Here is a 25,853-nt window from a genome sequence, read left to right as displayed (position 1 = left end):
CCGCGCCCGCCCCGCCTCAGCCCAGCGCCCCGGCCGCTCCCGCCATGCGGCTCTGGGTGCTCCTCAGCCTGCTGCTGCTGCAGGAAACGCTGCCGCACGGTGAGCCGCGACCCCCGCCGGGTTCCCCCCGCTTTGCGAGCCGCCTCGGGCTTTCCTCACCTCCGGGCCGCCTGCCTCGCCCTCGGCGCGGCCGCCCCTGCCCCGCGAAGCCGTCGGCGGGTGCCCGTGGCCGCCCCCCCCCCTCCGCCTCCGCCACGACAGCCCCCGGGGCAGGGCCGGGAGCCATCTCGGGGGCGGCGGGGCTCCCGTCCTGCGGGGCAGAGGCGGAGGGGAGGTGGGTCGCTGTCTTGGTCTGCGGCCAGCAAGTCGCCGAGACCTTCCGTCGGGGACCGAAAACGCGGCTTCAGCCCGTGCTGGGGTTTTTGAAGAGGCGTTTGCGGCAACACGGGCTGCCCCCCGCCGCCGTTTCTCTTGAGGGTCGGCGTTTAAGTCCGCGGCTGAAATCTCCCTGCGTCGGCCGGAGGAGGGTCGGTGCTGGACGTGGCTCTCGGGTTTAAAGAGGGGGCAAAAAAAAAAAAAAAAAAAAAAAAAAAAAAGGGTGGTGGTGTGGTGTGTGTGCACGGTTCGTTTATAGAGGACCAAACTTGACTCGTAACTCAGTTTCAGGTTGTGGTGAAGTCTTGCTGGGGAAAGAGGCAAGTTTTTGGCTGGGAAGGGACATTCATAACCAGTCCTTGACTTCTATAGACTTTAACTAGGCAGAAGAGGGGCTGTTTCCCTCTTGCAAAAAGCAAATAAACTTACTGAACTTCTTCCGAAGAAACAACAAGAAAAAATCCTTTGTTTTTCACAGGGCTTGGAGAGCGAGGCCTATGTAGCCGGTGGAAGGGTTTATAGAGAAATCGGAGGCAGGCTTTGAGGTGCATGGTGAAAGGCAAAGAGGATTACCACAGGTGGCCCGGGAGGCCATAAGGAAAAAATTGTTATAAGAATCCTTCACCCTGAGAGCTGTTAAGCACTGAAAGAAGTTGTCACAGGAGGCTGTGGAGTCTCCAGCCTTTGGCATAGTCGGAACTCAACCGGACAAGGCTCTGAGCAGCTGAATAGGGGTGGGAAGGGACTTCCAGAAGTCCTTTCCAGCCCAATTTTTCTTATGACTATGTGCAAAGGAATTGCACTCTGGACCAGTGTGGTGTGGGAGAGGATTTCTGCTGAAAGATCCGGTCTGTGGGTGTGCACTACCACATCAAGAACAGTGTTTTCTATTTGAGAAAGAGGCAATAAAAGCACAGAATGAGAAATGAGTTGTAACTTGGGCAAAAGGTTTCCCAGGCCTATCTTTTAATTAGTGTAGCTTATACAGAGGTTTGGCTGTGACAGCATGAAGCAAGTCCAGAAGCTCAACTATGGGAGAAAGTAATCTGGCATATTTAATTACAGTTCCTTATCTAAAGCTAGAGGTTTAAGTCTTAATGTAGACATTGTGATTTCAAAACAGCCTTCCTAATTTAGCTTATACTAGTTTATGAACGGTGAAATATGTCCCTCCAGATTGTCCATATGGGTGTTGATGTGTCACCCTGTATTGTCTGTATGAGTGTTCAGATGATTAACTTTGAAGTACCACAAGTAGAGATGTGTCCAACCTGTTTTGTTACATTAGTTGTGATCACAAAGATCTTCCCTCTCATCTTAATTCTGGTGGTTAAGAATTATTCTTTATGGTAACCTCACATGTGATTTATTTTCTTTCAAGGAAGAATTCGTCAGTATTAATGAGAGTTGAAAGGTCTCTGATGCTGCCAAGATGTAGCATGGGGCCTGCCTCATGGAATGGGTACATCTGGTGGACAGTGAACACAATTCCTCTGTCCTTGTGGCAGACCTTGCTCGCTCTCTGCTTCTGAAGTTCTCTAGGTGGACACTTGAAGAAGATCAGGGGCCTTCTCAAGTTATAACCTGTGCAGCTGTGAAACCAGTGGAATGTGCATGTGGATTTAGCATTATGTGACTAACACTCATTTGGGGATTGTTGTGTTTGTAACATCTGTGAGAACAAGGGGAAGACAAACATTGAAGGATAGTGTGAGACGAATACCGTGAACCAGGAGCAAAAGTACTATGTGGTGTATTTCTGTGACGTATTGTTGCATAGCCTTCTACCTCAGCGTGATGAGTTAGTAGGGACCCTGAATGTACTGTTGCAGAGGAAATGAGTACAATGCATCTTGGAACTGACATTAGGAGCTGATCAGAGGTGGAAAGGAGGAGTTTTCTCAATATTTTTCTACTAAGTCTTAATTTTAGTATTTTTTAGTAAGAAGTGCTATTGCTAGTTTAAAACAATGAGGGCTCTGCGCATAAATCTAGTGAGATGGTAAGATATCCCAATTATGGCATATTCATGTACTTGCGTAAAGGGGCTAGTTGAGTTTGATCCCTTCCCTGGGAAGGTCTTGCAGTTTGGGTAAGGAAATGAAGGAATCTGTGTGGTAGGTTCTGTGTTCCTGGAGGGGTTTGGTTGTATGCCCTTTTTATCTTAGGTGATAGACCACTGCACCAGTTAATTATTTATTGGGCGTACAGATACTTGATTCAGCAATGAGAGAAGGCAGGATTGTGAGGTGCAGGAGTTCTGTCAGTGCATAACTGGACAGACTTACAGGGAGTGTTGGGGAGGAGTGTGGTCGTGGTTTGCTTGGAAACTCAACTCTTGGGGAGGCGCAGCAGGGAGGCAGAATTATTTTTAAAGTGTAGGAAGATAAAAGCTCCTGTGATGATGTTTCCTGAAATGCCCCTGCTGTCACCTGCAGGGAAATACAAGGTCAGACAGACAAGAGTCTCACTGTGTAGTTGGTAGTGTGGTATAGGAGGAAGGTGTTCAGACTCACTGGGAGCTACAGAAACATGGAACAGAGGGAGCTTGTGCGAAGAGGAAAAACTTCATCTAGAAAAAATCAAAACCAGGCTTCTGGCACTTAAAATTGAAAAGCTTTCATAGGTGAATCTTCAACAGTTTCTTAAAGGCAGAGTGTCAGGTGTGGAAGAGCACGCAGTTTAGGATGGTGCATTTTCTTGAGGTTATAAGATCTGTGTGCCTTTGAACAAGTGTCAGGATTGAGGTTGGCAGAATGTAGTGGAAATGGCAAAGAGTAGTTTGAACAAATATTCCTATTTCAATAGAGTTTTTTGGGGGAGGAAAAGGGTGGCTGGACCAAAGCTTGTGTGTTTCTACAGACAAATCTGGAAAGTACAACAGGGAACTGGAATGGCTAGTTTGAAATGGGAATACTTATCCAAAAGGCTTATTGGGCCTGTCAATGCGACCTGCGACCTTCTAATACTAGGGCACAAATTACACAGGAAAGATGGAATAGCTCAACCCAAGGGAGAAGTGACAGTATGTATTGAAGAAAACTTTAGTGTTAAATCTGATTCCTAGTGGGTTTTGTCAGTAAAAGTCATCTAGACTGAAATACCAGCCCTGTGGAGAACAAACCACCTGGTTACTGACCACCCAACATGATGGAGGGAATGAGCGCTCTGTTAGGGAAAATCAGAGGGGCAGCAAGGACTGGATAGAAAAGGAAAAGGAAGAATTACTTACCCTTGCGTAGGTTGGATCACACACGTTGGGGTGTGACGCCAAGTGTAATTGTTTAGATGCCACAAATGATGACTTCTTAGAGCCGCTACTTGGAGAACCCTCAAGAAAAGCAGCAGTTCTTAACTTGATCCAGAGCAGTACTCAGGTAATTGGATTCAGATGTTGCTTTAGAACAGCCAGACTGTAGTTTTAATATTCTTGCAGGAATAATAAAAGCCAAAGAAACGACCGATGCATTTAATTTTGGAAGGGGGAATTACATAAGATGAGGAGGCTCATTAACTCACATATGGGTTAAATATAAAAACCAGAATAAGGCAGACAAAAAGAGTTTGAGAAACAGCTTGCAAAAGGGATACCAGCCATAAATCCTTTTCTTCTTCTGATGTGCTGGGGTGGGGCAGGGAGACATGGCTGCAAACTGTAAAGCTGGTAGGAACAGGGGATAAGAAAGAGCACCTACAGAAAGTAAAACTTAAATTAAACAATTATTTGTGTGCTCACATGTTCACTATGGAGGTGCTTAGGAAGGTTTTAATGGAAAATGGTGACATAAGCGTATCAGAAACTTTGAGTGCAGTATCCTACTGAACACTGTAATAGCAGGCTCCAAGACAGAATCTTTCTCTACGGGGAGAATCATTAGAGGACACGTCTCAGTAATATGCCAAAAGAGTTGGCTTTAGAGGAAATCAACAACATGAACAGTGTTAAGTGCCATGATTTGATGAAATACACCTGAGACTTAAAAGAAATTTGAATCTGAAATGGCTGAAGTCTTAACTCATGTGCATAACCCATCATGTAACTTAATAGGGAAATAGAAACATGCCAGTATTTTAAGATTTTTGAGGGAGGTACAGGCACAAAGCCAGATCTCTGTATTGTGTAAACTGAACTAATGAATAAATAGGCATGAACTGCAGAAGAGTCAGTATGGCTTTGTATGGATGCCCCCCCGAAGCATGTTTTGTTTTGCAGATCTGCTGAAGTTCTTTGAAGGATTTTATAAGTGTGGCCATGGATGAGTTGATTGATGTACTTGGATACCCAAAGGCTTTTGATAAGCCTGTTGTTAAAAGACTCCATGGGAATCAAGGTGCCGTGAGACAAGGGAAGACCTCTCATGGGGTAATAACTAACAGAAAACAAAGAGTAGGAGTTAATCTTCAGTTTTTGCAATCTGGGCATAGAATTGTTTTTATCCAGTTGAATTTCACAGGGATCTTGTAAGGCACATGCTTTTCAGCATATTTATAAACCTGCTAAAAGAAAAGAAAACTGTCAGTAAAGAGTTGCAGAAGGATCTCTCCATTTTGAAAGACTCGGCAGTGAAAATAGAACTTGAAATTTAGTGTTGGTAGAGGCAAAGTAACAAATGATTCTAACTTTGTATGCACATTGATGGATTTCTACTTAAAAATTTCTAACCAGTAATTCCTACTTATGAAAGTGATCTTAGAGTTTACACTTGATTATTCTAGAGAAAGTCAACTCCTAATATTGCTTTCTTGAAAAGTAATGAGCTATTTAGACAGGAAAGAAGACACTGCTAATGTGTACAACTGTGATTTAACCATATCTTGAACCTGGTGTACAGTCTGCTTCTGTCTTCTTTCCATTATCCAAACATGATGTAACTGGACTGTTGTAAGAAAGATGCATATTCTTTGCAAGGAACAATTAAATAGAGGAGGACTTGTCAGCCTGGAAAGGATATGTTTGAAGGATGCTTAAGTTCTGTAAAAGTACAGGTGCTGCAGAGATAGTTGGAGAAACAATGGATATTTATTCACTTAATGCAGAAACTAGGAGGCATCTAATATTTATGTATAATTTGTGTAGTTTTGAAAATTGACTAGACAAATCAATGAAGGAAAAATCCACCAAGGGCAATAAAACAGTGGCAACTGTGGTTCACAGATCCCTTGAGCTAAAGGTTCTTGGAAGCTAGGAGACTAGTATCAAAGGAGCAGAGATGGTTGCCCTGTTCTCTGGTTGACATTTGACACTGGGTGGTGTCAGTGCGAAGATGTTGGCTAGGTAGACATTTGGCCTGACCCACTGTAGCCTTTCTGATGCAATGCAGGGAAAAAGTGCTCCTGCACCAACTACGTGCCCCTGTAATATATGCATTGTGCCACTTGCTAGGGTAATGTGCTCTAAGTAACTAGAAAAGCCCTACTTCATGGTCTTCCGTGGGAGGCGGCAACCACTTCTCTGAATTTCTCCTTTGCTATTATCATTCCCCCGAGTTTGTCAATTTTGCATGGCCAGTGGCATCACAGGTGTGAAGAAAAATTGGAAGAATCATAGAATGATTTAGGTTGGAAAAGACCTTGAAGATCATCAAGTCCAACCATCATCCATGCCCACTAAACCATGTCCCGAAGTGCCTTGTCTGTGCGCTTTTTTAATACCTCCAGGGATGGTGACTCAACTACTTCCCTGGGCAGCCTGTTCCAATATCTGACAACCCTCTCAGTAAAAAAAATTTTTCCTAATATCCAACCTAAACCTCCCCTGCTGCAACTTGAGGCCATTTCCTCTCGTCCTATCTCCAGCCACCTGACAGAAGAGACCAGCACCCACCTCACTACAACCCCCTTTCAGGTAGTTGTAGAGAGCAATAAGGTCTCCCCTCGGCCTCCTCTTCTCCAGACTAAACAGCCCCAGTTCCCTCAGCTGCTCCTCATAAGACTTGTGCTCCAGGCCCCTCACCAACTTGGTTGCCCTCCTCTGAACACCCTCCAACAGAAGCATAGGTATTTGTTTCACTCTCCCTTCCAGAAACTATAAAATGTTACTCTTTGTCTTAAAATGTCATGATCTTTGGAAGCCATTTCTGTTTGATCTCTAAAGTTTGTGGCTTATTTTAAGGTGGTGAGGCATCTTTGCAATGAACTTCAGCAATGCTCATAATGTAGAACTGGGAAAAATGTTTGTCTTTGTGGTGGGGGAGGGATGTACCTTAGTAACTGGATGTGTGCCTCTCAAAAAAATCATTCTTATTACATAAGAGTCCAAAAGAGTTCAAAATGCATTGGGCAAACTGAGACGACTGCAGCATTGCTGTCTTCCAGTTTATTTTCCAGTTGGTGAGAGACCAGAAGGCAAATGCTCCTACACAGGCAGCCTTACTCTGCGTGCTGAGGTCACGGAGTCACAGAATGGCTGAGGTTGGAAGAGACCTCTTGGGATCATCCTGTCCAACCCCCTGCTCAAGCAGGGCCATGTAGAGCAGATTGCCTCGGACCATGTCCAGTCAGGTTTTGAATATCAACGTGGTTGGAGACTCCACAGCCTCTCTGGGCAACCTGTGCCAGTGCTTGACTGTCATCACAGTAAAAAGCATTTTCTTACGTTTGGATTCAATTTCCTGTTTTTTAAACTTGTGCTCACAAGGCTCTGTGCCATTTAAGAGAGGTGTGGTGTACATCAGCCTGGACTGAGAGACGTGGAAGGCTGAAGCAGCGCAAAGTGTCCAGCTGCGGTATGAGGAACGTCACAGGAGCCATCAGTGATGGGAGTCTGGAAGTGCTGCTGCTCATACTACAGCCAGTACCAGTTTTAATTCATGCTAACTCGGTATACAGCAGGGCTATTTTTAATTCCAGAAGGAGCTTGTTGATTGATTTGTACAATAAAAATACCTGAGTGTTTTCATGTGGAAAAGCAGGGTTCAATGTTAATTAGCTGTCAGGCACAGTTAGAGTTTTTGGTGTCTGGGGACAGCAGTTTTAGGTTCATCTCACAAAAGATATGTGCTTCCTGCTGTCAGTTGAAGTGGGAATATCTTGGGGTTTTTTAATTTATTTTTTTAAAATTTGAGATACTTCACTTTTACTTTCCGTTTCCTTTGCTTTTTTTTTTTTTTTTAAAGGCAGCTGGGCATCCCTGTTGTCTCTAGCAGGTAATGAAATCTCTTACCATTTGCCTCTAAATAAGGTTCACGTTTTCATCTGGACTGTCAAAATAAATGGCTGTTACAGAGACGTGATGAATTAAATACTGCCTTCAAGTGACTTAAGTGCTATTTGTATTTTCACAGTACTTACTGTAAAAGAAAACAACTGCATCACTATCAGTATTTTATAAATTGTCATGAAGATCCACACTTGCCAGTTTTTCTTCGTGTGTCTCACAGTAACATGATGTGTGAAAATGTTATGCAGAATCGATGGGTGTGCAAAATCCTTATGAAGACAGAGAACTCTTGTAGCATTGTGTACTAAATGGCAATGACATGAGGTTGAAATGACAAAAGTAACTGGCAATAGAAATGCTGTATTTCTTTCCCTTCCCATTTGTAAAGTTCTCATACCTTACATATTTGTCTGTGTATGTGAACTCTTAAGTATAGATTTTCCACATGTTGTTGAAAGCTCTCTTTTTCCTTTTTCCCCAGGAAAATGGGTCATGCCAGAGACTTCAAAAACTTATGGAAATTAACTCTTAGTCATTTTTATGGATCCTTTATGGAAGAATGAAACTTTAGTTATTCTCTGTGATAATAAGGAAGATTTTTTTTTTTTTTTTCAGAAAGACTATATCACCTTTTTCTAATCAGTAACATTGCCTTCTTTATTTCACTAGTTATTGGACAGCCTGCGAGGAGTAAGCGTCCAAAAGAACCTGGGGAAAACAAAATTAAGCCTGTTAACAAAAAAGTAAAACCTAAACCCCCCAAAATGAAGGAGAGGGAATCTGCTGACTCATCTTCGAAGTCCCAGTCCATACTGACTCAAGTGATGGATAAAGGTCGTTTCCAGAAACTAGCTGCCACTTTAAGCCTGTCTGCAGGACAAAGCATAGAACTGCGATGTAAGGGGAGTAATGTTACTTGGAACTATCCATCGTACTTAGACACCTTTAAAGACTCCAGGCTCAGGTAAGCTATTTTTCATTTTGGGGGGAAAAAGAATCCAGAACTTTTTTTTTCTTACCACTTTAAACATCGTTGGGTGGGTTTTTTTGTTGTTTAGGTTTTTACAATCAAGATGTTCCACCTAGTGGTTTTTATTGTCAGCAAAAACAGATGAGCATCTTTCAGTTCTTACCAATTGCTGCCCTGTGGTTTGCACAGTGAAATAGTCTTGTAGCATGTGAACTGGATTTCCTTCAGATTAATCTAAAATAGAAGATGTGGTCCAGCAGGACACCAGTGTGCTCCAGCCACTAACAGGGAACCACATTAGAGCTAGTCCAAAGTAAAACTCTCAAAATGTGTGAGTGTGGATGTCAGGTACTCACTACCAACTCTGTTGCTCTAGAGACCTGCTCCTGGTGGGCTGTTCTGGTTGCTAATGTAGCTACTACCTGAGATACTGAGATTGATTTCCTGAAGAGGCTCAAACCCACATCTCTCAACTGGCAAAAAAAATACACCAACTGCCATACTAAGGAGCAAGTAAGAGTACTCTTCACTTTTTCAGTCAAAGGTACCTTTGTGTGCAAAAGGGAATTGCACGGTTTGTGATGTGGCAGAGTTTAATGCTGAGGATAGTCACTTTGGCTTTAGGAAGGCTTTTTCTTTCATCTAGTGACATCTTAATGGAAACCGCATAAATAGTTGTTAGAGCAGGAGGAGGAACTGAGGACTCTCCCTTTCTCTGCCCCACCAGGTGAGTGTCCTGTTGCTCTAAATATTAAATATCATCTCTAAACCCCCATACGCTTATTTGCCTTCCCAGTTTTTGGGTATAGTACAGGTAGCTAAATGTAGTCATTTAGTTCTGTATTTGAAAGAGGAGGGGCACATAAGGAAATTAAGGATGTCTTCCACAGGCATTTTTTTTGCCATGAGTAGTGTTTGTTTTCACTAGCTATTTTATGGAGGGAGATCTATGTGTCTATGAAAGATGAGTAGTGAGCAGACTGTGGAGCAGTGAGAACAATGCCCTAAGAAAGAGCTGTAAGGAGCTTTTCTTGGATTATTAGGTGAGAGGGGCACAGAGGTATGAGCAAAGTTATCCATTCCTTATTGTCCTTTTGTTCCTAAATTAAGTACAGGTGTGTATGCCCTCTGTAAGTAACTGAGGTCATCTGAATCTCTGTGATCCATTTCACTTATTTACAGGTATGGTGCTACCTTAAAATCGTTCCCAGTTAATTAATTTTTCAGATATATTTTTCTCCTTCCCACTTCTCTTTTCAAAGAGGAGTGTTGAAGATTCACAGTTAGACACTGTGATGTCTAGCATATCCTTCTGAAATTTGTGGGCCAGTTCTTCTCGTGAATGTTGATTTGCTTGTACCTTGATGGCTGAGGACTTCAAGAATTACAGTGGCTGAATAAATCGCTGTAGCTAGTGCAAGGCTTCTGTCAGAGTAAGTTACAGCAGCAAGCCTGTTTCTGCTGAGGGCTTATCGCAGCAATATCTCTCAAAAGATCTTGTGGCCTATTTAAACAACTACTGCCTTTTCTTTTGCAAGAAATAATGTTTTATCTGGATTTATTCCAGTAGGTGGCGTTTATCAGCTGCAATGCAGACCTGGCCTTCCAGCAAGCCAAAGCTGAACGTTCGAAGTAGTATCAACAGGGAGCACGTGTGTGCGCGGTGGTCGTTGTCGTTTTCAAGTGTATCTCGGTGGTCGTTGTCGTTTTCAAGTGTATCTCGCGTTTTGTGCATTTGCAAATAGGTTGCTGGCATGATTTGGTCCTTTAGACCTCCAGGTCATGTTATCTGAGTATTAGCATCTGACATTGAAGAAAGCATGCAAGTGTTCACAGTTTTCGGAGAGGAATCTGAATGCTTCTTTGTTATTTGTTTGACTGACTGTTCCTCTCTTGCAAAATTAAGTAGTTTTCCAGTGATGCGCATGGGACAAAATACAATAATTTAAGGTAGGTTGGGGAAAAAAGATACACATTTCCTAATTGAGTCATTTGGCATTTTGTAGTATTGAAGTAGTTTGGGATTCTGTTGCCTCAGCAATTTACCCTTCTGTTCTCATTCAAGTTCACAGAATTTGTAATATTTTAACCATATAACAAAAGTTAATAATGCCACACAAGAGAAATGCTATAAAACATTTTGGCTGTGTGGATATAACTTGCCTAAGTATTTATTTTCTTTTAGAAGTATGTTAGGCTTATATTTAAGGGTCTATACTGAAATATGATCTTCACTTTAGAAAAATTACTTTGAAATAAGTTATTGAAGCAGTAAGGCTGAGTTAGACTAAACAATTTGAAATGTAAGCAAAATATCCTGTAATTAACTAGAGAAATTGAAAACAGGTTAGCAGCACTCTTCAGAGTCTCAGACTAGTAATAATTTCTGGAGACACTGACCACAGAATCTTGTGCAGTTATATTTTCATCACATTTTTAGCATGACTTTGGTAATTATCTCAAGATCTTTGCTGTAGTGTTAATGGATACATATGAAACAAAGTCTGCTTTATAGAATGTGAAATATGACACTTTATTCCCTGGTTCTAGAAAGCTTTGATTGACTTTAGCTGGAAATACCATAAAGATAGTATGTTGTTTAATTAGCTCAGCTGGTAGTGTTTCTAAGTGAACTGGCAGCAGAAAAGATTATTAACAATGTTATCTTTCAGGAGGAACTTAGATCTTCCTTGCTGTGTACAAAAGACCATGTACCGATACCAGAATAGGCAAATTTTAAAATTTTACAAATATATTACACTATTACTTTAAAACAAAATGCTAAATGTAGGGCAAAGGGGAGAATCAGAAAAATTATTAGCAAATAACCTACAGAAAAAATTGTTCGATCATCTAGATAGATCTATGTCCAGTAGCTTCTAACATTTTTTGAGTGCATAAAGACGAAGTATAAGGTAATCCTTTCATTACTAAATTAGTGAGGTGTGGAGTGAAACCCAAGCCAATTAAGAGGGCTGGGCTTTTTAACCTTGGATTTCCACGCTGGTGTTGCTGGAGTTAGGGCACTGGTGCAAACCAGAGAGGGTGGCAGCAGCAGGGAGAAAGCGATTGGGGCCTGAGGAGGTAATGGATAGCGAAGAAAGAGTGGGTTGCTGGGCCTGGAGGATAGGAGAGGAGGAGAGGCAGCAGTGGTGAAGTCCATGCGATTGCTGGGGACTAATGACTACCATTCCTTTGTTCATTTGTATGTCCCCACAGCAACAGATGATTAGGCATCCAATTCCTGTTTTTTCTGTAAGTAATAGGAAGAATGTACAAATTCAACTGGTCTGGTGGAAATTTTAACACCAAGCAAGGTGTTTTGCATCTCCTGGGAACTGTTAACATCCTCTGACTCTAGCTGCTACAAGAGGAGGCTTTAAGGACCCTGGCATCTAACAGAATTGCAATTACGGGAGGCAAAAGAGACCTTATGGTTGAGGGTGGCGAGGGCATTTGTAGCTCAGTTGGTCAGAGGTTGTGTTAACAGCAGAGGTCCAGGGCAGGAGCTGATGCTGAAGATCCTTACTGCGTTCTGTTTCCTGTCTGTAGTTCTGGGAGAAGAAGGTGTTTTGGTTTGCAACTAGTTAAATTTAGCATCCATGTAATGTATTTCCTATGGGTGGCTGCAAAAAGAAGTAGTGATGTGAAAGCCAGATGTTTTGTCTCCATGCCATGCTTATCATGTTTTTAACTCACCCATATGGTAAGGAGAATATAGCAGCCTGGAGGACAATATGACTTTTCTAAGGAAGAGATTATAATTAGAAAAGCCATTTCTTTAGTATTAGTGGCTATGCTTTCTTTGAGTTTGTCTTTGTAGGTATACTTTATGACCTGGTAAATAAAATATTTTTGCTTGCTGTACTAGAGAGTCTCAGTTTTTAATTGGTCTGTAGCTGTTAACATATGCTAAAGTTATCATATGGGAGGAGGGAAAGATGCTGAATGAAAGGAGGATGAGGACTCTTTGGCTGTTTCTTGCTGAGCCAGAGGAGAAATCCTCTTTTTCCGCTATCCTAACTGGAGTAAATAACAGTACACGCTGAAATGATTTACTTAACTTTAGAGACTGTAGGATGCAATGCAACTCTGGCAAGAGAGCTAGAATCATGCAAACTTGGCTCCCAAGTTAAGGGGACACACCAGCTTGCTTCAGGACTAGCTTATCTGTAATGCTTTCTTGCCTTGTGCAGCATAAATATACCTTTCAGATAACTTTTTGTCTGAAAATTTTGTGTACTGGCTGAACTGGCCAAAAATCTTGGTGGTGTTAATGGTTAAAAGTAGCTTGTGTACCTCCAGAACAGATGGGCTGGAATGCTGTTTTGTAAGACTGTGCATAACAAATTAATGACTGTAGGCTTATTCAGAAACTGGATCTACAATGTATGAGAAGGATCAAGAGCTGAGACGGATGAAAGAAGAGTAAGCGCAAGCACATTTTCCCTTTCCTAAGCTTTATAGCAAAAAGCTGCTCTAGATGAAGGCAGTCTAACTTCACATAGTCTCTGCTCTGCCTGACTTGGAACATGGGTCCCTCACTTGCCGGACTGGCTGTATTTGTCACAGAACTTTATCTGATAAATAAACTCATGTGGAATGGAACTGCTCTAGTGGAAGAAGGTGAGGCAAAGAGCTGGACATGGATCACATACACATTTGTATTTGGTGGGGGGGTGTATGGACAGGAGCATTCTAACAAGTTTTGAGGAAACTAAGTTGTAGAGGGCAAAATTAGACTGCCTTCAGTGAATGCAGGTTGCTGCTGGCTTAGTGTGATGTTGGTTGTGCTCATGTGCATAACTGAATTTCATTTTGTTCCATGTGCTCTGAAGTCTGAAAGCTGGGGATTTTTTTTCTTGTGTTAAACAGTAAGATGTTATCTTCCTCTCCTAGTGAGCTTGTATTTGAGATAAGCTCTCTTTTGTCAGTATGAATGCAGCTGCTTGAGAGAAGTTTGCTAGATGCTTTTTGAGTGATGCTATATACACTGTCTTTTTGTCTTTTTATATCTTTTTAGCTTCTAAACTTGGCATAGTTTTTCTGGCAAAGATATTTTGAACTTCAAATAACTAAAGCTTAATGAGATGAACGTATGGAGTAAGATTTTGGAGTAGTTTTCTAGTTTGTTTTTTTTTTTAAACAGTCTTGAAATGTTTGTATATACTACATTTTTACTTAGTGATATGTAGAGCACAGCAAAGTTTAGGCTTTTGAGTCAGATATCCCAGCGTCTAAAATACTAATGAAATAAAAGTTATCCTGGAAATATTGGTCAGCTGCAGGGTTTACCATTTATGATTTACTTTATATGGCCTGTTTTGTCTGCTTAACATGGTCATGTCACAAGTTTCAACACTTCCACTGTCAGTTGCCAGGTTTTGTTAGTGCATGTTTGTGGATGACTACCTCACTAGGCTATTTCCATTGATTACTGGATAGCTTGTTCTTAGTTAAGTAGAACACACTGTACAATAATTAATTAACTCTGACCTTATTTTTCTGTCTGTTGGGATTTCAAGCTATAGTTCAGTGTCTGCATTAATGGTTGGAGGCAAAAATGTTCTGGCATAATGGTTTCTCAGTAACGTTGACATTTAGTACTGGATACTTGCAAAACATTTTATGCTGATGTAGTCATGTAGCCTATGAAATGTGAACTGTGAAACTAAATAATAATAATAATACAGACTAAGATGTGTTTTGGATTTTTCTTTTCTTCCTGTTGGGTATCATATACAACAGGATCTCTTGCACGAATAGGAATCTCTCAAAGCTTATCCAAAAACTGAAGATAATTTATAATGTCAGGTAGTGTATATATTAAAAATGAAAATGTTACTACTCCATAATTACATGATTCCAAAAAGTGGAATCAGAGAAGGTCATGTAGGAGAAGTGCATTAGCGGGTAGGAAACATGATTTGCCTGTTGCCTTAGGCAGGCCTCAAAACTGTTCTGTGGTGGATGAGTGTACTAATGGTGTCTGAGGGCTTTAATGGGAAAGATAATTCTCAGTTAGCCCTGTTTGTGTTGCGTATTTGGTGGTGTTTTGTTTTTGTTTTTTTTTTAATTCCTAAGCTACTGGCCTTGGCTGGAGGCTGAATGTTGCTTATGATCGGTGGTAGTAGTGCAGACTGCTAGCAGAACATGTAGGGAGTCAGAAGGTATGCGTGTAGCTGGAAGTAGTGGCCTCTCTGTTTAAGCGGTTATTCTGCCTGCAGTGGAGATGTAAGCAAAACAGAGCATTTAGAGCACACAGTACAGTCAGGCACGTCTATAGTACTACTGTTACGCAGTGACAAGGTGTTTTAGAGGATAAGCATTTCTTCAAAGCATCCATGAAATAAATGATTCAGTCAGCCTTACAGAATAACTGCCTCATTAATAAGAAATAGGAGCATAGTAAATACTCAGAGAACCCACAGTTGCATAAGAGTATGGGAGCTGTTCAGACTTCATGCAAGCTGTGTATTTGTCCAGAGCTCATTTGAAACACTGGAAGGAAGTTTTGCCATCAAATGCCTAAATCAGGAAAAATCTCTTCTGACTTGGTTAGAACAGAAGTGACTTTGTAACTCGTTGTCTTGCAAAGGAAAGCAGGGAAACCTTTGTCTTCTGGATGTGCTACTGTCGTGGTTTAAGCCCAGCCAGCAACTAGGCACCATGCAGCTGCTCTCTCCCTCCCCCCTGCCCCATGCCCAGTGGGCTGGGGGGGGAAGTAAAATTTGTGGGTTGAGATAAGAATGATGTAATAACTAAAGTAAAATAGAATGTAATACTAACAATAATAATAATAAAATATAATTATAATTGTAATGTAAAGGAATACAATGAAACGAAATTTTTAAAAAGGCAGAGGGGGGAGGAACCAAGAAAAGACAAGTGACGCACAGTACAAATGATCACCACTGGCTGACCGATGCCTGAGTAGCAATCCCTCCTCCTGGCCAGCTCCCTCCAGTTTATATACTTACCATGACGTTCTATGGTATGGAATATCCCTTTGGCTAGTTCAGGTCAGCTGTCCTAGCTCTGCTCCCTCCCAGCTTCTTGTACACCTGCTCGCTGGCAGAGCATGAGAAGCTGAAAAATCCTTAACTTGTTGCTAAGTAGTGCTTACCCTAACTAAACCATCAGTGTGTTACCAACATTATTCTCATGCTAAATCCAAAACACACTGTACTAGCTACTAAGAAGAAAATTAACTCTATCCCAGCTGAAACCAGGACAGGTATCATATAAAAGGCAGGTGGTCAGAGGATTTTTGAGGGTCAGAGCAGCAGTGGAGTGCATCAGTACTGCCACATGGCTGTCCTGACAGAGTTTCCCAAGAACTGGTACTGTTGGACCATTGCTTTTGCAATCCATCAAAAGGCAACACAGCAGACTGCCAACTATAACACCATCTGTCTGGAAGAAAGAGCTGGGAAAGCAAACCTTAAAATAAAAAAAAAGAACAAGATGAGATTGTAGCTGCTGAATTTTGTAGATAGGACCTTTGACCCTTAGAAACATTGTCAGTATCTACATATATATCTACATATTTATAAATATTTTCACATTTACAAATGTCAGTCCACTGAGAGATGTATCTTGGAAATTCAGGAGGAGAAAAAAGCAAATCAGGTCTGAAATAATCACACAGGCTGAATTTTGTGTAGTTACGTGATGACGCTGCCAGTATACCTCCAGCAGTTTTCAGGGTCATGCTCTGAAATAGTTGAGGGGTTATGAGGAAGGAAACTCCAGTGAGAGGATGCCAGTGAGGTAGCTTAGGGCAGAGGAGTAGGCAGTGCAAAATGACTTACTTGCAGAACAAATCCAAGTGGAGATAGAAGCTCTTTATGATGGTGTTTGCAAGTGGAAACTTGGACCAGTATGTTAAAGATAGGAAAACATGCACACTGAAAGCAGGCGTAACTCATCAAACAAACTCTTACTAAATTACCTGCTGCTTAGTACTTCTGAATTATCTTTGTTACATACTATTGAAGCAGTGGTACAGTTAATGGTATCAGAAAAGGACTGAGATGCATGCAGGTTGACTTGGAGCATGAAAATACGGAATATACATGGACAAACTGAGACAAAACATGGATGAACATATTGTCTACAGCAGTTACAGCCCAGTTTCAAAATGAGGACTGAAAGGAATCCAAGAATGAAGTGAACAAGACAAATGCTTGCAAGTGCTCCTGTGTAGCTGAAATCAATAAAGCTACTCCTGTAAGCAGGTCTTTGCTGGAGCAAAAGGGGAACTTGCAACATAGCTCTGAAAGCAAAAGGTGGGTCAGCTGCAGAGTAGGAATAAAAAAAATCAAAAGTAGAAGCAAGCTGACGTAAATGTATGAGGAAATACATCTGTGCTTGTCTGTGCCCTTTGTTTTTCTTCTCCCCAGTATAAAGCAGCTTGACAGGTATGGTCAGCTGATCCTCGCAAACTCCACTGCAGCAGACACTGGTGAATATAGCTGCTGGCTTCAGCTGTGCAATGGTAACAAATGCAGGAAGGATGAGACTAAAATGGGTTCAACGTACATCTTTTTCACAGGTAATTAACTCACTGGGGGATTATTAATGGAAATATATTTGCTAGTAAGACAGGAATAAAGCTACATCAGCGATTTTTACCATCAAGATTTTTCCACAATTTTCATCTTTTTAGTGGATGTTAAGGAAGACAGTGCTGGTGAGCAGAAAATTACTTGTTTAGGGTGATTTATGAGTCCGTTTGCCCTATGGAGTATGCTAAATGCGTATCCAAAACAATGCATAATGCAATGGAAAGTAAATATCTTTGAAAATAGTAACACACATTCTAATAATCTTCTACAAAATGAATTTAAAAAGCATTTAATGTTTTGAAAATGTGTCAGGATAAAGAAAATAAATCTGTGTAGAAGGTTCATTTTGTCATGGCATTCAGATGACCACATGGACTCTTCACCCCCCCTTTCCAGTTACCTGCACTGACTTAAAAATCTTGATCTCATTGATCTTGGCAAGGTCACAATTTTTCCCAAGAGTCTATATAGTCTGTTGAAAGGCAAAACACTCTTAAGTACATGTGTTGTTCCACAAAGCTTGGGATTGACTGTAGCCCTAACACTGCATGGATAGGGTCATAGTAGGTATCTGTGCACAGTTCACTGCTATTTGGTGCAACAGAGCTGAAATCAAATGGTTAATTTGTTCTTCTCATGGAAAACATTCTGAATGGTAAAACAACCTTTGCTGCCTGATTAGAGCTAAAGCATTCTTGGCCAGCGAATATTTCAGTACAAAATGCTAAGATAGGATTGCTTGTGATATGGTTTGGAGCCCAATTAGACTGTGCAGAAGCCGTTTATCAGAAGTGCTTAATGTTCTGAGGTTATATTCCTTTAGAAAGGCTGGAATAAACTTTTCAGTCAAGTTACTGTGTAAATGCTCGTGCTAGGAAGAGGAATTTCAACTTTAGATTTCTAAGAAGCATGCCAAATATGAAATACTCTTTATTTGTCATTCTGAAAGCACTAAATATTTCAGCTATTTAGAGCAGTAAATCAAACATGTTGTCTAAAATCATATATATAAAAAGGCTGTAGCTCCAAAGAATATCTCTTTCTAGTAGTGCTTATCTTACCAGTGGTGGTGGGGTAATGTGTGTTACCATTTAAAGTGGGTGAGTGAACAGAATTAGATCCAGATGAGTATTTGGAAACTCATTAAAAAGGAATTCCAAAGTTTTTCTTAAGATTAAAAAAATCTGATTACAGTGAAGAATACTTTGTTTTTCTTTTTGATTTAATGTTTTTAATGCAAGCTGTGTAAATATGTACTCGCAGGTTAGAAAAGTTTTTTGTTTGGTGTTTTTTTCTTTTGTGTGCATATTTAAAGCAAAAAGCTTTAGGTTAATTTATAATGTTGCTCATAGCTATTTTCTTTTGTTGTATGTACTTTCTCTTCTTTCTGTTAAACAAAGATGTAAATATTATTCTAACTATATCAACTCTTCTGCACAGATAAAGAGGAACTTTTTGTACCTACCCCGAGTTATTTTGAGATTATCTACCTGAACCCAGATAAACCTGCAGTCATCCCCTGCCGTGTTACTACTCCTTCAGCAAAAGTAACTCTACATAGGGAATTTCCAGCAGAAGAAATTGAAACAGATGGAACTGATATTATTTATGATGTGAAGAAGGGTTTTGTCTACCAGCACCCTACTTCTGATCATAAAGGTATTGTCTACTGCAAAGCAGAGTCTCAGGGAGCACCTCAGATTTCCATCAAGTATCACCTGTTGTATGTGGAAGGTAAGGTGCAGTTTACTGTATGCTCACATTGACTCTTGTTTATTCTGTAGGCATTGTTTAGAACACAATTTAAAAAAAAATAAAATTAGTCATGTAATCACAGAGTTTTTAAATCTTGATCAAAAGTATATGTGATAAAACTTTGTAGGTCTAAATTCCAGCATTTTCCCAGTGTAGAGGGGAAAGTTGCAGATGTACATCACTTACCTGTTGCATTAAGCAAACTGAGGCAAAAATTGACTCCTGAGTTTACTAGTGTATTTAACTTTAGAAACTAATTTTCTGCTTCCAAACACTGTCTATCAGTTCCCAAGGGCCCACCCTCAACCACAATTGCGGCATCATCCAATAGAGCAGAAGTCGGTGACAGCATTCATGTAATCTGCACAGTCCTTGGGGAGCCAGATGTAGATGTGAACTTCAGGTGGCAGTACCCAGGGCAAGAGGTAAGAGATGTATGCCCTGGCTGAAATGGTTTGTTCTTCATAAAGGCAAGGCTTTGAATGCCAGTCAGTGTATAGATTTGGAGTAAAGGTTCTTTCAGATTGTGGTGGTCTGCCTCTTGCTAGCTCAGGCATGGTGGCAGGAGGAGGCAGCACAACCCTTTTGAACTTCAGCCCATCTCACCCTGAGAGCCTAGAAGCATAGGAATGAAGGTGAAATGCTCTACCCATCTTGGTAAAAATCAAGCTCAGCAAAGCTCACTCCTCCCTCAGGTTTCCATTCCAGAGACGCTTGGCCTCTGGGCAGCATTTACAAAGAAAAGCCTCAGACAGGGTCAAAGCCAGCCAGCGTCAGGAAGCTATTCTAGGGCAAGCCACAAAGCTTCACTGATACCTCTGCATTTGATATCCCTTCCATCTCCATGGCTCAGGCACGTGAATCATCACAGCACAGAATCTTTAAGCTTAATTGTTGCCCACATCCAGAAGCACAGAAGTCTGTTTCTGGGCAGCCTCATCTGAAAGAATCCACCAGAAACATCCAGTGAATCTGAGAACTTTGTTGGTCCTTTTTCTTGCACAAAATAAGATGTATCTATCTGACTAGCATCATGATGGTCCCCTCTCTTCTCCCTCTGCCCACCTCGACCAGTTACAGTAGGGACTTGTTTCTTAACCAGCATTGTCTCTACTGCTGTTTATCTGAAGCAGGCTAGGAGCAAAAGGACTGCTGGAAGATGGAGTGCTTCACCAGAAGAAAGGGGTCCTCTAGAACCTGAGGGTTTGCATTGTATTCCAGTTGCCAGCCCTTCTGGTGCTGGGTTGTCAAAAGACGATGCAGAGCTTGCTACTAAGGTACTTGTATCAGCATTGGTCTCCCTGAGCAAGCATAGAATTAAGTAATTTAATGGCAGAAGTAATTGCTTAAGTGAGTGATTGGAATTGAGTGCTTACTAGGCTTGAGAAAATTAAAATCTAAAGCCCTAGAATTTTGCTGTAGCCATTAAGATAGAGACTGTAGCACTCTGCTGTCATAGGAAGGTGTGTGCCTTTTCAGGGGAAAAAGTAGTGAGAGAGCAAGAGAGCACAAAAGGGATTTGAACTGCTGGTGAGGGCACTGGGCATGTAAAACCAGGTTTCTAGTCCTTCCTTGCTTAGATGTTAGTTCATTCTTTTGCTTCCCTCTCTTCCCTCCACCTCTTCCCCACCTCCCCCCCCCACCCGCCCCCCTCTTGCTGCTTGTCTGAAGTTTTTCTGCTGAGATTATTGAAGTCTGAGAGTTTTTGAACAATTACCAACTTACCCTGCCTGCGCTGTCCTGGCTGTTAAACAAAGGTAGCCTCAACTGCATTTGGCTGAGGAGCTTGGTACTGATAGCATGAATTAGGTGATCTGAAGAGTAACTACTGGATGGAACACTGGAAGAGTTTGGCAGAATTCCTGTTTCTGGTGTCCATTTGAAGTTAGGAAGGAAAGGGGCAGATGTCTAAATGAGCAGAGAAACTTGCAGCTGTCAGTGAAGTAAAAAGTAAAATGCTAGGGAAAACTGAAGCGCCTCCAAGTTTGGGGAGCTGCAGAGCAATAGTAGTTTTTGAGTTAAATGCCCAATGTCTTCCTCTGAATTTAGCTCTTAGCGTTACTTTGAGATGCATCAACAAATGGCAGTGTCTCTACCCTTCAAGGTGGGGCTCTGATAGTCTTAAAACAATTCACTCTCTTGGGTGGTTAAGAGAATTAGCTTTGTTGATTGATACAATTTTCTGGGGTTTTTTTGTGTGGTTGGTTGGTGGGTTTTTTTAGCTTCCCTCAATATCTGTGTATTAGACTGTAGTAACTGGCTATGCAAACCCCAATTTTATGTCTTTTGTTAACTAACTATAATTACTAAGAACATACAATTGAAGGAATTGAATTCTAGACTCAGCTTGGCCTTCCAAGAACTCTATATCTTATTAGTGTCCACCCCTTGCTACTTTTACACCTTCCACAGCTGAATGGCTGCCCAAGCCTAGTTGCTGGCTGTTCTTGGCCCGGTTGCTTCCAGTGGTCTTACAGCACCTGATGCAGTGCTGGCACGGGCACTACAGTTATGTCACTCTAGCACTGATTGAATATAAACAGCTAAACACATGCAAATTATGTCCCTTGTTGGCTGTGGATGCTGCAGCTGCAGTGCAGGGCACATGCACGATCAGCAGAGGACTACACCCTCTCACTGCACCCGCCTACAGGGGCTGAGAGAGAGACTTTGGCCCGTGGCCTGCATCTGCCCTGGAAAGGGCTGATGTGCTTATCCACTGGAGTAAACAGTCTCAGCTCCAGCAGAGCCTGGGGATAGGGAGGGAAGAGTTGTGTTTGGGTTTCTGCCCCAACAAAATGATTAAGTAAATGTCAGAGTAGAAGCACTGTATGCTTGTTAGAGACTTAACATTTCTTAAGGAAGTGCTCACATACTGCAAAGGAAAAAGGTGGGAGTGGAGGGAGAAGAGAGTGGACCATCAGTGATGCTGTTCAGATACACCTTCTTTTGTGCAAGAAAAAGGACTGAAAGTTCTAAGATTCACTGGATGTTTCCATTCATTGCTGCTGCTTTCAGTGCAGGGAGATCAGTGACAGTTTTCGTTCCCTGCCACCACCCCACCTGGTGCCTGGGCTGTCACTTGATCCCTGAGCAGAAGCAGCACTTTAATCCCTGCTTGCTCCTAGGTACACTGCATTAGAGACCCTCATCTCATCTCTGTAGTCACTAACCTCTCTCTCTTACTTTTTTTCACTCGGTTGTTTTTTTGCCCTTGCCACTCCCTGACAATTGCACTTGCTCATTCACCTGCTGTGAATACATACTGATCCACTCCTTAATATGATTCCCTGAAACTAACTTCAAAGCAGAAGGCAATTAGTTTGAGAAAAACTGGGCTAGCAGGAGCCCAACCAGGCAAACAGTATCTGCCTTACATGGCCTTTACCTTCACTTTCAGTATGGTCAGGGAAGTTCCACTTGCTGTATTTAAGGACTAACTTAGACTTGAATTAAGTGTGCGGTAGTACTTGATTGCAGGTAGCACTTGATTTTCAGTGGTCTGCTAGGTACAGCTCTGCCAAGTGGCTTGATTCCTTCTAAAGGCTTAAGAATTTCTAGACGAGATTACCAGTTTTTCAAAAAAGTTCTTGCTAGTTGTAAATGCCTGCCACTTCCTAGGCATTCCTTGACTGCACTGTGACTCATCCCTGAGCTTCAAGAAGACTGGCATCTTCTTCTGTACTGGCCATTTTGCAAGTGCGAGATTGTAGCTTTGGCTCTAGTTAAGTGTTTAACTTATGCTTTTGCTACTATTAACTTAAGCCTTGCAGCATTTATATTGGTAACTGGATTATCCGTCTATTTAGTGAAGCAGGAGGAGACAGTTTCCAAGCAGAAACCTCTCTTTTACCAGTTTTATCTAGGTTACTGGTACAGCACAAGCCAACATGATCAAAGCTGCTGGCTAGCACGATGGATTTTGGAAGGAAAGAGACGGCCTTATTCTATCTTTGGGCCAGCTTCTCTTATCCAGTCCTTTGCAAACTTCTGAGGTGCCAGGGAGTGACCTCATAAACAGTCCATCAGAGAATTCTCTTATAGAAGAGGAAAAAGCAAGCCTGCTATACATATAACAACAACAAAATCTAAAAAGCATCTTTCTAAGCATCCTTGCTTGTATTTTTAGCTTTGAAGTTACATACATGTTTTGGAAAGCATAATGTGAAGATTAATTTAGAAACATTTCTGAATTGCTACTGTTTGCTTGTATGTTTTCTAATACAGTTTCTGAAACTAGAGGGGGAGGAATTAGTTTGCAACACATGATTTAAAGCTATTCTCTGTGCTATAAGAAAACCAGGTAAAGCTCGGTCAACTAATTTGTGCCACTACTGCCTTGCCTCTTTGAGACACGCTGAAAGTCTGAAAATAAGTTCACACCTCTCACCCAAGATACCTCACCTATTTGATCAAGTACCTAAATGCAACCTTAGTAAGTGGCCTGCAACTGCAACTTGAGTTCATGCATATACTGCAGGCAGAGCTCTGGCAGCCCATCACTAGAGGAAGATACACAGTACCTGCACCTGGAGTGGAAGAGCCATTGTGTTATCCTTATTTGGCATAACTTATTGGTATGTCAGTATTTAATGCAAGAATGTTGCTGCAACTGCCAGACACCTTCAGTTTCTTCACTTAAGGCTGACTTTTGGATATAGGCTCCTGCTTTCTGACCTATTCGTTCAGGGTTTGATAGGGTAGTGTCACTAAATACACACTGCAGAATCACCTATTTTCTTACGTGGGTGTGTGTGGTTTGTTTTTTTTTTCTTTTAAACAGTCTGAGAGGCCTGTGATTATCCAAAACTTCTGGAGACTGATAAACAGAGGAACTGGACATACCACAAGAATCTCGAAGAGCGTTCTTGTTGTTGAGGATTTTGAAGCCAAAGATGCTGGAAACTACATTTGTATAGCTCAGAACCTACAAGGAGAAACAACAGTAGCTACTAAAGTTGAACTAAATTGATAGGAAAGGCTTCTTGACATAGAATGAACTGTATGTTACTTGACATTATAGCCATTTATTTTCTTTATTAATGTTTAAATGACTCTTTTCATATGTCAATGCATTCCATATTCACTAGCTTGACAGGCCAAAACAGAGTTCCCTATGCCTAGCAGTAGTCAGTTGTGAGTTAATAAAACTACTATGAAGCATTAAAGTTTAAGCCTGAACATGCATATGGCTGCATCTACTTAGGAATAGGTGCTCTTGGGCTTTCCTTTGCCTATGTTCTTTTTCCTCAAACTCTCTTATAAGGTTAACCCACTGTATGGTTTGTGCCTTATTTGTGTATGTGAGAACTGAGAGGATGTTAAATATCCTCAAAAAAATCCACCAATCAGGTATATCTCTTCTGGTGCTGTGCCATTTAGAGTACTGTACGTGTTTAAAACAACAAAACCCCCAACTTGTTACAGAATTAGCCAATAGCAAATGTTTATTTTGCAAGAATAATTAAATTTTTGAACATTATGAAACCTTCAATGTGTGTATGCACCTGTATATGTGTGTGTGTTCATTTCATATATGTATAAAGACAAACACACAAAATTCTCAGTCCTGGGGAAGATTGATACTAAATACACATTAATGTGCTAAAGGGTATCTCCAGAGACTTTTAAGCGGTTGGCTATGTTGGATTTTCCTTGTGTGGATATTGTAGCGTTCTTACAACCTTCTTATAATACGTAGCTTATTTAGAGTTCACTCCTCAATAGATGTATGGTGTTATGTTTACTAAATTATGTAGCAAACTATGTTTGCTGAAGGTAAAACTTGCATTTATTTATGTAGTATCATTTACAGAAGAAAAAAACCCAAACTTAATATTAGAATAATGTTTGATTATACAGCAGAAGCTCTTCCCAGGTTAATAACAAGTTAATGTGATTTTAATTTACTTAGAAGGAAAGGAAAGATGTTTCATTTGAACAGAACTATATCTGGATAAATAAGCAACCCCTCTTTCACCCTGGGTTTAGTTACCAGTACAAGGAAAGAGACTTTCCAGAGAAAAGGTAAGAACTTGATAACGACGTTGTTGAACTTTTTGGCAATGTTTTTCAAGCCTCAAGCACAGAATCCATGTAAGCTAGAACTTCCAATACACATCTACTCAGTGGTGTAATTGTGTGACAAAAAAACTCTTAATGCAAGGCATTTGATTTACAAGGCATGTGAAAAACAACTTACTCTGAGCATACGAGGAACCGGTCCCTTGCTTGCACGCTTCAGTGTGTCTCAGCCTGCGTTTGACAATGCTTCCTAAAGCTTTCTTCTGGTGAAGGCTTGAAGTAGGCCCTTTACTCCAGATAATTCAAACCTTTGAGCAGATGTGTACAGTACTGCTTTGAGTAGTGATAGCTATTAAGTACTAATGTAGAAATGGCAGCTTCTCAATCATGTTATTAACCCGATTATTAGTATAGCTAATGAAAACATTCAACAAGCTTGCTCAAAGTTTTTTCTTCAGCATGCAGGAACCTGAAACAATGCAACTGATATGATAAATATCCATGGTAAAGACTGAAATGGCTCTACACATGTTTCATGAAATAGGCTTTGTGGAGAACACCCCCCAGATGCCTGTAATAGTGCTGGCCTCTGGAAACAAGGTCACTAAAAGCCAAATAAAAGTTAAATACAGCAAGCAATAGGACCAACTTTGAAGGTGTAAGAGGCAGTCCCTTGTTAATCTTCTTTCTCGTTCCTATTAACAGGCATCAAGAATGTTACACTGTTGTAATGACTAAATAGTTGGTACACAATTTCATAGTAATACCTAAAAGAGGTCTTTGTACCTTTTTTTTTGTGTGGTGTTTTTGTTTGTTTGTTTGTTGGTTTTTAGGCAAGGCTTCAATCTGACCAAAGTAACTTTAACAATCCCTGAGCTTCTGGATGAGGCTGTGCAATGTGTTCATCCCTTTTTAGCGTTTTCATTTATCAAAACAATGTATTTCCCTTTGAACTACAGGAGCTGTGCCAACTTCTTAAATTTCAAAGCGCTTTTGAGCC

At 41.1% G+C, this 25,853-nt stretch overlaps 1 protein-coding gene across 1 annotated transcript; it reads left to right on the top strand.

Annotated features, from left to right (window-relative positions):
- Nucleotides 1-24,323, top strand: PDGFRL (platelet derived growth factor receptor like). The gene is made up of 6 exons (XM_049790917.1): nucleotides 1-99; nucleotides 8,204-8,498; nucleotides 16,910-17,061; nucleotides 18,515-18,808; nucleotides 19,115-19,254; nucleotides 23,613-24,323. The coding sequence occupies exons 1-6, from the start codon at nucleotides 45-47 to the stop codon at nucleotides 23,799-23,801; spliced, it is 1,125 nt and encodes a 374-aa protein (XP_049646874.1). The 5' UTR covers nucleotides 1-44; the 3' UTR covers nucleotides 23,802-24,323.
- The last annotated feature ends 1,530 nt before the right edge of the window (nucleotides 24,324-25,853 follow it).

This window comes from Accipiter gentilis, chromosome 3, assembly GCF_929443795.1.
Source record: "Accipiter gentilis chromosome 3, bAccGen1.1, whole genome shotgun sequence".
NCBI classification, from domain to species: Eukaryota; Metazoa; Chordata; class Aves; order Accipitriformes; family Accipitridae; genus Astur; species Astur gentilis.
Note: the sequence above shows the minus strand (reverse complement) of the source record. Positions and strands in the feature narration are given on the sequence as shown.

Coding starts and splice junctions, on each gene's coding strand:
- PDGFRL (XM_049790917.1), top strand. CDS start 45: ATGCGGCTCTGGGTGCTCCTCAGCCTGCTGCTGCTGCAGGAAACGCTG. Junction 8,499..16,909: donor TTTAAAGACTCCAGGCTCAG/GTAAGCTATTTT, acceptor TCTTCTCCCCAG/TATAAAGCAGCTTGACAGGT. Junction 19,255..23,612: donor GGCAGTACCCAGGGCAAGAG/GTAAGAGATGTA, acceptor TCTTTTAAACAG/TCTGAGAGGCCTGTGATTAT.